Source organism: Larus michahellis, chromosome 3, assembly GCF_964199755.1.
Source record: "Larus michahellis chromosome 3, bLarMic1.1, whole genome shotgun sequence".
NCBI lineage: Eukaryota > Metazoa > Chordata > Aves > Charadriiformes > Laridae > Larus > Larus michahellis.
In genome coordinates this window covers 80,332,034-80,345,311 of record NC_133898.1, presented here as the reverse complement: position 1 = coordinate 80,345,311, position 13,278 = coordinate 80,332,034, and the positions used below count along the sequence as shown (strand labels likewise).

General features: G+C 38.0%; 1 protein-coding gene across 4 annotated transcripts in view; it reads right to left on the bottom strand.

Moving 5' to 3' along the window:
• REV3L (REV3 like, DNA directed polymerase zeta catalytic subunit) overlaps nt 1-13,278 on the bottom strand; it is a 123,479-nt gene that overhangs the window by 51,573 nt on the left and 58,628 nt on the right. Inside the window, exons 1-7 of one of the 4 annotated variants that reach the window (XM_074580934.1) lie at nt 9,855-9,905; nt 4,823-4,917; nt 4,175-4,279; nt 3,095-3,224; nt 2,861-3,009; nt 2,437-2,565; nt 258-495 (exon numbers count right to left, since the gene is read on the bottom strand). In XM_074580934.1, the coding sequence (XP_074437035.1) occupies nt 258-495; nt 2,437-2,565; nt 2,861-3,009; nt 3,095-3,224; nt 4,175-4,279; nt 4,823-4,910 (839 nt within the window). In that variant the 5' untranslated portion in view covers nt 4,911-4,917; nt 9,855-9,905. Of the gene's footprint in view, nt 1-257; nt 496-2,436; nt 2,566-2,860; nt 3,010-3,094; nt 3,225-4,174; nt 4,280-4,822; nt 4,918-6,121; nt 6,243-9,854; nt 9,906-13,278 lie in introns of those variants that run through there. The other 3 variants (XM_074580933.1, XM_074580932.1, XM_074580931.1) reach the window with 3 other exon arrangements.

Sequence of the window (13,278 nt, the reverse complement as noted above, 5' to 3'; positions counted from 1 at the left end):
CAAACGGCCAACTAGAAGCTTAGGTCTAGCCAAACCTAAACATTTAATCTTTAAACTTCCACATAAAACTGACGATTCACAACATCACCTGAACAACTGCATCCTATCCCAAGTGCTGCATATATTTTTCCAATGCTGTAAACAGAGACCTCTCTACAGCTCACTGGGTTCATCGCACACTTGCAAACAAGGCGGAAGGGAGGAAGGAAGGATCTGGCAGAAAAGAACATATTAAGAAAATAAAATCACATATATACCTTCTTTTTGGCCCAGGCTCTTCAATGCTACTGTCCCACCTTTGGGACATTAACAAGCTAAGTTCCATTTCTTCTTTCTCGCATTGTGGCTCATTTTCTTCATCATCACTGTTCTGAGAATTTCGACAGCTTCCAAGAGAACAATGATGAGAGAGTGTTTTGTGATGTCCCATCTGATATCCATCATTCTCCAGTCCAGCCAACAGATCAATCATGGCCTCATCAGCACAACTGTCCACTGCAGAAAAAGCCCATACAAGTAGAATCTATATTTTGTTCTACTTGTAAATGACTAGATATAGTCTACCAGTAAAAAACAAAACCAAAACAAAACGAAAAATCCCCTCAACATTTTAAAATCTACTAGTTTGTTATTGTCTAAAGCAAGGCAGGCTACAGAAACAAAGCTTTTCTTATGTCTTATTTTTTTAAGTTTTATGATTTGTTACCTTTTCTAGCTCTCGACAACCTTCTTTTTTAATTTCTGCCCTCCTCTTCTAATTGTAGTAGATTTAGCGGAAGCACTTCTCTCTCTCTCTCTCTCCACCCTCCTATTACCTCCTCACATTCAGTAAAGCCTCAGTCTCCACTTCTATTTCAGCGTGAGTGCCAGCTTCTGAACCATCACTGCCTTTTCTTGCTCTCACCATTTCAATGGCTGCACTAACTTCATTGGGTGCTTCTCTGCATCACTTGGAAGACTTTCAGTCACTGCATGTCATAAAAGTTGATGCTGATTAAGACCAACTAGTCATCTTTCCTTCTGTCCTTTCCTATAATGCTTAACTTCATCTCACTTTTCACTATAACCTATTCTCTTCCTACCTTCCTCTAAACACTGAAAGTTTATCTGATTTCACTCCTCCCTTAGATTTTATTTTTTATTTTCCTTTATTTGACCCAAGCTTACACTAACTCATGCACTTGCCTTCTCATTCTTTATTTTTATTTCTTAAACATCCTTCCAAGTCACAATTTTTTTCTCACTCTCCTCCTGTTTACCTTCCATCTGACCTCATAACCAATTTATGATCTCCAGTCTAATAGGCATCTTTGTTACTTCTCTCCTCCTCTGTCTGAAGAACTACAATCTCTACTTTCCTTCCTCAGGAAATATCATATGATTTACAATGATCATGAGAATCATATAAAATAAGTCTCAATATTGGTGAGGAAGGCATTTTCCATATTTTACAAAGGCTTCACAAGACACCATGCAACCGTTTAGAATGGAAACCATCCCCTTTGCCAGAGTTCTGGATTAACCCCCTTTCAATTATTCTTTTTGCTCTTGGCTCTTTTGCCCTTCATGAGGTCCATCATTAAACTCCAACCCTTACTTCCTATTAATATAAACCTTGTTGTGTACTTCACAGCACCAGCAGAAGTAGTGCACTTCACAGCCCCTGTGACACTATGACTCTGCAAAGGCATAGTAAAGACTAGTCCATGTTGTGAAAGAGCATAAGAGACCCAAAGATGCAGCCTGTTACTCATGGTCACACAAGACACCAGCAATTAGTAGCCCCATGATAAGAAAAGGAGGAAAAAAGATGACAAAGAAAGAAAGAAAAAGTCATAAAATCTCCATTTGATTCCCTAGACACTAGAAAAAACATTCCATTTCAAATACTCATATTTGGTAGAGCAATTCAAATGCCTAGTCATAAGATGCACCCTATACATTATTTTAGCCACTTCTCATCCTCTCAGCACAACCTTCTCACTCCACTACTAAGCCTGTTTTCTTGCCAGATCAGCTCAATGCAATCTCTTATGGGTATTGATCTTCCTTATGCTCCTAGGGTTAGAAGACTAAAGCTATAAAAATAAAGGGGATTTTGACCATCTATCCATGATATTCTTGCAGTTACTGCAGCTTTCTTACATTATAGTGGAAAACATGCTCATGGGCTACCTTTAGAAGCTCAGCTGTCTGGAGATACTGGGGGATAGTCATTCTCTCAGTACAAATACACTGTCCTGTCGACATTTTTAGAAAATATAAGCTGGTTTTTTGTGGGTGGTGGTAGGGTATGTGTCTGGGAATTCTCAGTCTGCTTGACAAGCTTCCTGAGGTAAACTACTTAATTTTCACGACTGGTAACGTAAGTGAACACAACAAAGACTGTGGAACAATAAAATAGCTTGGAAGAAAAGACATTCCAGTCTTACTCACTAAAAACTGCAGTCTGACTCAGTCTTTGAGACAAAGGCTGAAAGCTCTGACTATTTTCCACAATGTTTAAAATTGCTTCTTCATTAATAACGGCTTCCTCCTCTTTATCAGTATGCAACCTATTGGAATCTTTAAGAGAAAAACAAAAAGAGAAAGGATAAAACTTCAAAGAGTCACAGACATCAATACGTTATGAAAGCAATCCACTTTAAAATGGATTTTACTAGTCAAGTATGTTTTATTATTTGCTATTGCAATTTTAAAAAGGCTTACTCTAACAATGGTGAAAATAAAAGCAAAACTACTCTTAATTTTTTCATAACTGACAATCAGATCTTCCTTGGCTTACTTCTGCTAATAGTATAAACAGCCAAAGCATGACAGAAATTTATGCCTAAACAATTATGCTATTAAAAATACTCACCTTTGTTTATCTTTTTATCTTTATGCACTTCTACCATATTAGCTGGCGTACACTGAAAGGCTTCAGGAGAAAGTACCTCAGAATGTAGTGTTAGCTCAGCAGAGAACTCCTCTGATCCATTACTGTAGTCCACTGATCCTGACAACGTTCTAGTTAATTGAAAACCAATTTTTAAATGCATATTTAAGGTTTGCATAGAATATTATACTTTATGGCAAATGGCTAAACACTTACACAGAGAAGTCATTTTGCTTGAGGATTTCTTTAAGTCTCTTCTGAAAAAATTTTTCACTCTCTGTTGCTGGTACAAATCCACGGTCTTTAAAATTTGAAAAATATTCGTTATTCAGTTTAACTTTGACCTCTGAACACAGAGAAGAGCTAAAATTACTAATTGTATTAGGAAATGGTTCAAAGTTGAAGTGTCTGCTAATTTTAAGTGTCAAATTTGAGGGCTGATTTTTCAAGTGTATTTAAACACTTTAAAATACTTCACATACTCTCATTGATCTCATTTGCAACTGTGAGTATCAACAGCATTTACAAATCATGATGCAATTACACCAAGGTGAGCATCCAGGAAAAGAACAATCAGTGAACAAGTTTGAAAAGTCTGGTTTATGCAGCCTGAATATTATTACACAGAAACTCAGGGAAGAGACAGTCAGAAAGCGGTCTGCCTTAGTCAGGAACTTGCCCTCTTTCCTTCTTGCAATCCTCTGGCTTACTTGCTAAATATAATTCATATTTTAAAAGAAACATGATCTAGGTTCTGCAGAGAATAGGTCTGTTCATTATGCAATTAATTTGCAGAGCACAGTCTGCCCCGTGCAACGAATTTTACATAAAAATACAGGGATTTGTCCATCCTTTCAGAATTTTCATCTAACATCACCTTAGCTATAACTCCACAGAAATTCAAAGGAACTGCCCTTGTATATAAACTACCATGGAAAGCTTCAGGGTAAGAGATTTAATTTTGCCAGTATTTAAACATTTACACATTTTCGATAACAAAGTATGCAATCTTAACTGTCATTATCATTCATTCATTCTGCCTAGAATGCCTTGCAGCTATCTGAATCATGGCGGTTTTAGGCAAGGTTATGTATCTTGCTTTTAAGATTGGAATACTGGACAATCGGTAAGCTTGGAATTGAAAAAACAGTACATCTAAAAAGCCCTCAAACTTGATAGACCAATTTAAATTCTACCTGCTGCTGCTTGCTTCTCATTCAAAGTTATCGATAAACAGCTGCACAGGGTTGGGGTTTTTTTTGTTTTTTTTTTTTTTTTGTTTTTGTTTTCTTTTACCTTGTGACTCAGGTGGTTTAATCTGGGAAGATTCACATTTCTGTCTCCGTCGCTGCTTTTCATCTTCCCATATAGCTTGCAAACCAGGGTTTCTGCCAATCTGGGCTGAAATATGCAAAAATACATGAAGGGAAGTCTGTCAACGGGACAAAGCATTCTTCCCCCCAAATTAGATTCTGACTCACTTTTTTAATTGCAATCCTTGCCTTAATCTAGGATTCAGTGTTATGTAAAAGTTAAGGTGTAACTTCACCTTTTTTCTGAATCTCCTATTTATTATCTAGATCTTTGGCTTTTGCTGGTCTTCTCACCAAGTATGTGTGTGTATGTATAGATGCACACACACATGCATACTTCATGTTGACATTTCACTTACTGTCCTTACAGGTCTGAAACCTTCTATTATGCATTAACAAAAATCTCTTGCTATTGCTCTGACAATAGGTTATTCTTATAACCTGTTTTCTTTCAGAGTTCATGCAATTTTTATTTTCTTTTTTTTTTTTTAAACTTCATACATTTGCAACATCACCAATTCACTAACACTGTAAATCTGGACTGTGGCTTAACTAAGCTGAGCCTTAAAAGAAGATGACAATATAGTTCCTGTCCTAAAACATTTTACATGGAAAGTTATTAACACTTCACCTTCAATATCCAGTTGATTTAAGATGTCAGCAGCTACTGCATCCACCTCCAACTCACAGGTACTTTGTGGCTCAACACCTTTCAACATTAAAGAACTGTAACAACGTAAATACCACAGATTAATTTTATCAATATGTTGATTTTGAAACGTGCATCATCACTGTTTTCTAACTGGAATAACATCTGAAGTATTTCAGGGAGAATGGGGGTGAGTACCTGAATACAGAATTACCAGTTCTCATCCTCACCTGCAAGTCCTTAAATTAATGGCCATATTCAAATACAATTAGATCTGTATCTTCAATTTAAAGGGATTAGCTTTCTTCAACTTAAAGGGATTAGCTTTTTCTTTTGTGAAGAGAAGAGAAAGAAGTAGTAAACAATTCTAAATACTACAGCAGTTGCAATAGTGTTCTCATCCTCAAATACAAGATGAAATATTCTGTAGAAATCTCAGCCAATAGGACCGTCTGCATTCACATGGTTTTGCGCCCAAGTAAACACAACAGCAAGAACGTTTCTCTCTCATTCACAGTTCAGTGCAATGCAAAACAGTTTAACATTTCCAACTAAGGGTAGCGAAGCAAGAAATGTTTTATTTTTCAGATTTTTTAATTTGTTTAGGGGACTTAGGGATAGCCTGGTGAATATAAACAGAATATTAGCACCCCAAACTCAAGCAGAACTAAGGGTAACTGGCTTGGCAAAGACTTAAAATACTAGAAACAGCTTCAAGCTTGTTGTATAATGATCCGATCATCTTCCTGCTGGGCCTTTTCAGATCTGCTAAGGTCAGTGGCCTTCCACCTGTTGCTGTCAGTGAACTAATTTTACGGAGTCCACGGAGGAAGCTAAGAAAGAGAAATCTTCTCCCAGGTTTACATGGAAGTCTGTTTACCCTTTGAAAATTTTTAGACAAACAGAAATTCTCCTCAAAGCTCCCCATGGTTAAAATAATGCTATTCTTCAGGACCCTTTGTCTCAGTTAATTAACTGGTAACTTACAGCATCTACTTGTATTCCTACATTCCCTGACATAAACAGAGCCTCAAAATTCTCAGCATGGAATACAAGACAAAATTCGTTAATATTTTCAATGCTCTCTATAAGCCTTGAATTGAAGTCACTACAGCGCAAGGAGGTAGTAGATGATGTAATTAAAAGCTGGATATGCCCAACACCTTCTTTGAAAATTAAGTATTTAACTATCCAGAAACATGAAATCTGAAAGAAATGTAAAATTAAACTGCTTCACTTATGTTGCAGAAGACACCAAGCCGAGTGGCATGGCTGACATACCTGAGAGACAGGAGGACATCCAGAGGAACCTGAACAGGTTTGAGAAGTGGGCCCATGTAAACCTCATGAGGTTCAATGAGGCCAAGTGCAGGGTCCTGCACCTGGTTCGGGGCAATCCCCGGTATCAATACAGGCTGGGGGATGAAGGGATTGCGAGCAGCCCTGCCGAGAAGAACCTGGGCACACTGGTGCACAGAAAGCTGGACATGAGCCATCAGTGTGTGCTTGCAGCCGAGAAGGCCAACCACATCCTGGGCTGCATCAAAAGAAGCGTGGCCAGCAGGTCAAGGGAAGTGATTCTGCCTCTCTACTCCACTCTGGTGGGATTCCACCTGGAGTACTGCATCCAGCTCTGGAGTCCTCAGCACAGGAAGGACATAGGCCTGTTGGTGCAGATCCAGAGGAGGGCCAGGAAAATGATCAGAGGGCTGGAACACCTCTCCTATGAAGACAGGCCAAGGGAGTTGGGGTTATTCAACCTGGGGAAGAGAAGGCTCCACGAAGACCTTGTTATGGTCTTTCAATACTTAAAGCGGGCTCATAAGAAAGATAGGGACAACATTTTTAGTAGGGCCTGTTGCAATAGGACAAGGGGTAATGATTTTAAACTAAAAGAGGGTAGATTTAGACTAGATATAAGGGAGAAATCTTTTACATTGTGGGTGGTGAGACACTGGAACAGGTTGCCCAGAGAGATGGTAGATGCCCCATCCCTGGAAACATTCAAAGTTAGTTTGGACAGGGCTCAGAGCCACCTGATCTAGTTGAAGATGGCCCTGCTCATTGCAGGGGGGTTTGGATTAGATGGCCTTTAAAGGTCCCTTCCAACCCAAACTATTTTATGATTTTATGTAACAGCAGAAAACTAATGCCTTCTCAAGAAGTATCAGAGAATTCAACCACAAAAATATTTGGAGTTTCTAAAAGGCTTCAGGGCATCATATTTATATAGATACCATGACAGGAGAAAAACCAAAACTGACCCCTTCTTCACATTCCTAATCTGTAGTTTTCTAGAATTGAAAAATATTTACTTCTAAACTCCTTTTGCAGCGGTCTATGGTACACAGAAGTTAGGAACACGACGTTATGACTGAAGCTAGTTTAGACACATCCTCTTCTTTAAGAGGGTTATCTATGGGCAAAGCATGTAGATTTACTCAGTAGAGAGTTAATTAACACTGCTAGCTAGGATGCCTCCTGCAAGAAAGCTCTAAAATATTTTTCCTGACTTTGAAGCAGCAGAATACCAGGTGGTTCTTCTCATATGCACTGCAGAAATTAAACTGGTTTAAATAGCCCAAACCCAAACTGAAGGTAAAGGGCTGCTTTCATGGCAGCTTCAGTGGACTCCTGCTTTACCATCACACCCACACCACATTGAACAAAGGAGTACCTCTAAAGAGGTGCAACATTTCTCCTGTCTCACTTCCTCCTGGCCCTCAGCTTTCCTTGCTTTCCCCAAAAGAACAATCCTTTCCTCCGCAAACTGACAAGAAAGGGGCAGGAGAGGGGTGTGTGTGTGGAACGGGACTCAGGAACACAAACCACAACAAATTAAGGGGGCTACTTATCTGAAGCGATACTACAATGTGAGCTTTTGACTGCTGTCCAATTCTGTCAGTAGACTGGAGGTCTAATATTTCTGAAGTGTATCAATGTACCATATGACATCGTTTAAGATACCAAACCCATTCATTTGTGATTACAAAAGCAAGAATTATTTATTAGGTCCACAATAGTGTGTGAACTTCATAAAGACTAAAAAAGGCACTGGCAAGCAAATACTTTGCTTTGTAAGACTATTAGGTCACTATATTATACACAGAGAAAATTGAAATTGTTAGGCTGTAACTACTTTATTACACCTGTATCTATTTGTCCACCTATGAAGAAATAATGTCAGTCAACTGAAATACCAACTGCATTTTGCATAATGCAGAAATAGATTCCTGCATTGTTAGAGAGAACATTGAGACCTGACAAGGAAATCAGAAAATAATTTTAAACCATAAAGGGGTAAAGTACTGAAAAAAGTCCACATTGTTGTTGTTGTGGTTTTTTTTTTGTTTTCATTTTAATCTCCAGTGGAGAGAAAAACCCCAGTAACCTTACAACTTGTTAGCTTAACTGTTTAGGCAAAGAACTGGACAAGATGGAAATAAACAGTGTTAGAAGTGTAAGCTGAAATTAAACCAGTCCTAGAATATCTAATTACTGGCACTTGTAAGAGAAAAGACAGAGAGGACTGAAAGAAGATCTAGTTATTTGATAATCGACTTTCTATATATCACAGTTATACAAAGCTCAACTTGTATTACTAGTTCAATTACTCAGTTGATGTGTAACTTCTGGGGTAAGAAAGAAATATTCACCTACGTAAGGCTGATAGGGTTTACTGTGATAACCTCAACCTCTCTACAGCAGACTCAGCTTTCAAGAATCTTCTTTACTCTCCTCTTGTATCACATTATAATAGTGGAATTTTTATTAGTAAGTAAAATCCTGTGTTACGCATAACATGAAACTGAGAAACAAAACAGAAATCTCAGCAATTGGATTTTTAATGGAGTGAGGGATAAGAAAAAAGGAATAGGCATTCTGAAAGTCAATTTTAGAAATTGCCTGACACTTAACGTTTTGAAAGCATATAGTTTAAAAGCAGATAAAACAAAGTTTCCAGAATAATTTCTTGGCAGACATACTTTTAAAATTTGTGATGTCACATTTTGTGGCTGCATCAATACAGGAAGTGTATTTTCACCCTGTATGTAAATGTATGTTTCACTCAGTCACAGCAAAAGAAGGCAGAGCAGGATATTTCTTTGTTCTAAACATCCAAAAGTAATCTGGCAGAAGTTGTGAAGCACTTATGATGTAGAATTCATTAACGACTGTAAGATGCTATGCATTAATATATGACTACTAATCCCTCCAGTCAGCAGTACTGTTTCGGAGTTATTGTGAGAATTAAGAGAGCAGATGATAGAACTCCTAAACTAAAGCAGCTCAGCCTTTTAGCAGAAGTGGACTGCCTATGCCCTAATGCACGCTTTAAGGACAATCCATTACCATCACTACCCTCCCTTCCCAGTCACACCATCAGCTGAGAAACTAGTCCGTAACATGATCAAAATGCATAAATTTCATGTCACACACTTTGGGTGCTCATATCCATCAAAGCATTCAAACAGAGCCTGCCTGCACAGTGGGCAAAAGGAATTGCAGGCAAGCTGAAACTTGCATTTTGATCACATAATAAGAAAGAAAGAAAGAAAGAAAGAAAGAAAGAAAGAAAGAAAGAAAGAAAGAAAGAAAGAAAGAAAGAAAGAAAGAAAGAAAGAAAGAAAGAAAGAAAGAAAGAAAGAAAGAAAGAAAGAAAGAAAGAAAGAAAGAAAGAAAGAAAGAAGAGTCGCTAGATACTTGTGCTAGCGGAAGTCAGGGCAGTAGCACTACAAGCTTCTGCAACATCCACGTAAGCCCCAAAGGCCAAAGGGACATTTGTTCCCACTTCAGGAAAAAGATCAAAAGGCATACGAAAGCAGAGCAGCTTTAACTGGCCCTTCTAACATTTTAATTTTCTCTGATTAAAACAAAAATGTCAGAGGGAGAAGTACAGAAGAACTGTCCTTATGTACAGTTATTTAACATGATTACGTGCTTCTTTGAGAATGATTTCATCCGAGTACTCTCAATAGCTTGATCAGCTGTTAGGTTTGCTGGTTTTGCTTACCCGAAACAAACGTGCACAACACATCAGGAAAATATAGGAAGCAACTGTGTCTTCCACTCTCCCAGATCAAGCCACATTTGCTGAACAGCTACAGGGCTGCAATTAGCAAGTAAGAAGACAGCATGAAGAAGTCAGAACATGCCCAGTCTCCCAGCTGTAGTTAGTTGTAAATATGAACTACTCCAGGTCATTAGCAGTTGTTATACCTTGGAAGATACTCAGAAGTGATCTGTTTGACACACATTGCCCTGTACAACAGACTAACCACCTGTCTCACATCCCATGCATCAATTCTGCGAAGAAAAAGATAATTTTATGTAATGCCAAAACCATGATTTGAGAATATCTGTATTAGAACAAGGTTAGAAAAGACGACTTAGCAAGTCCCAGCCGAAGCATCTACATTTCATTTTGTAAAAGAGAATGTAGGTAAAATTGTTCACAAGGGACAACTTGTAATATAGACATATGAAAGGCAGGGTTAAGTGAGGTGGCATAGGAACGGAAGCAACCCAGCTGCAAGAGAACAAAGGTTTACTCTCTTAAGCAGCAAGATAAATCAGAGTTCCACAACACTGAGCTGCCATGGCTAGACTACTTGAGATGCACACTGCTGAAAAACTGTAATACAAATCCATCTTACCTTTGTAGAAAAAGCTCCAAATAAGTTATTGAGAACAGACAGAGAGAACGGCTCTTATTTTTGAAGAAAGCAAGTTTTTGGCACTATCCACTAGCATAATAATAATAATAATGATGATAACGTAGGATGAAACCCGTGCTCAAAGAAAGTACCAAGGTTTTGTTCCTCAGAGAGTGAGGCAATGAACTATAGCAACAGTGGACACAACTAAAAAAGTGTTCACTCCACAGAGTTGGCTAGACTGAAGCCCTCAAAACCCTTGAAGAATGGACATCAAGGCCAGTATCTTAATTCACCAACATTAACGACAGCCTAGGGAAACAAGTTCTGTGATGATCACACCTCAGGTTATTTATAAAGTTCATCTGAGTACAGTAGATAAAAAATTAAACCCACAGAGAATCTGAAAGGAGTCACTCAACTACACTGATAAGGACTCTCAGCTTTGACATAATAGTTTTCCATATTCTATTCATGAAGGAAAAGATGTCTTTATTTGCAGGGTGTTCCAGTGATTTGAATAATGCACATATTTTATTAAGAATCAAATGGCTAAATAAAAACATGTACATCCTGACAAGCAAGAAAAGCACTTATGACAACCACAAACCTAGTAGAAATCTGTAACATTACACAACTGCTAGGCTGTGCAACAGTGTTATTTGTCAAATCCCTCCATTTTCATATAAACTCACGTTCGATAGCAAATCTAGGATGTAAAAAAGAAAGTGTTCCTCAAAAGCATTCTACCAATCATTCTGCTTTTAACACATCATGTCCAAGTGGTAGACTTGACCGGCAGATTACTCCAAGCCTGATGTTTACCATTAAGTTCTCTCACTGGAACTCATGGAAGTGTTTAATCATTTATTATCAGCTACCTGAGGGATAACATGAATGTGTCTCATGTGAAGAACTCCTCTTGTCAAAACTGTTGGATAGCACTGCCAGGCTGGAGTGACTACTGCCTATTTTAAGGTGGGCTTCATAGGTTCCAGTCTGGTAACACCAGCAAGTATCGTACCTAAAAGCCTTATTACATCAGGGATTCCTGGGCACTAGTGGCTTTGGACATTTGTCTACTTTGTAACAGAATCACTCTGGAATTAGATTAAAAGAACTGTCCCTGGCTTAATAAAGTACACTAATTATAGTGGCAAATTAGTAATGCAGAGATTTACCAGGAGCAAGACAGGACATGGCTGGGTTAAATACTGTTCTGGAGAAGTGACAGATTAGCAAGGTGCCACCTAGTACTGAAAAGTGAATTCAGTCACCAAGAAACTTTGGCATAGTTCTCAAATGTTTTTTGAAATAAGGAACCACCAGTGGCATTTACACATGCAAAATGCTGCTATTGTTACCTACAAAACTTTGAATAATATTTTGCATATTACCTACCAGGCACTCAGCATCAGATTTCAACCACTTGATATACTGTACTCCAAAGTCAAGAAATGCCAAATCACTGGTACTGCTTGGTTAAACCCAGAGCACTTGTCAACTGCCACCTGCAGCAAGGGCTTGGCAGATACATGTTGGACTACCTCTAAAATTTATTCTCGATGTACGTAAAACCCAGGATAATGAGTCCAAACAGACATCCCAATCACTAAGAATACAAGGCAGCCCTAGAAATTTTGCAGTATCAAACAACATTTAACTGTCTTTTCCCCTTTAGCTTTTTCTTGAAAGAACAACAACTTAAGTGTACAGATTGAAGGTATGGAAAGATGAGATCTTCATATCTGATATAAAGGACAAGCAAAGGCTTAGAAGTTCAGTACTGGCAGACAGGAAAAACTTCAAGTGCTGTTGGAAATAGCAGTCAAACAGAGAAATACAGTAAGCAGAAGTTTTTGCTATAAACATCTCAACTTGAACTCAAGAAGACTGGATAATAAAGTGAGGGGCCTGTGCTAGCATTGCACATGAAACTAGAAATCAATATAGCTGTTGATATAGCTATACATAGAAACCAAATGTTTGGAATAGAGAATATACTTTGTGAAGGAAAGACAGAACTAAAGGAAGAAGGGCAGCTTTACAGATATCAAGTAATGCTGTAGACCAAAAGAATAAAACCAGTATGGAAAAAAATCTGAGTCACGATCATTTTAGGAAACAGTTACAAGGATTTCCTTGCATAGATATCTCCTATAATATCTGGGTCAGATTTACCTTCAGCAAGGTTGATCATGACAGTTATGAGTCTATTAACCCAACCTAGATGCAAATTTTCGGAATTTTAAAGGAAATAAAGAAGGTAATCTGAAAGTGGGACAAATTGCAGCACGGGTTTGATTACAGTAACACTGGTTTAAGTTGATGTCTCCCATAAATAATCCAGGAGAAATTATAACAGTCAATTAATTTTGTGTAGATACAGAACAGAGCAAAATCAGGAATAGAAAAGAGTTTAGATTCGTTACGTTGCAGTGGCACGTACATCCTACAGCATTTGGAAGACAGGTATGATGGAACACCTTTAATAAAATAATTCATTTTCTAGAAAAAGGAATGTTTGACACAGTATCAAATGGGAAACAATTTCAGTTGGAGGAGATGTAAATTAGTTCCTAATTATTAAAGCATTTAAATGGTTTAAATGGTGAAATTCCTACTGCTTATATAAAAAAGACTGAGGGTTGATACAAAATTTATAGAACTGAGTATAGACCAGTTTCTGGGACTGAGTTTACTTCACATCTCATTAATATTGTTGGCAGGAAATGCAGGACTGTATTAATGAAATATGCTGGTGAGGCAAGCTAGTAGACA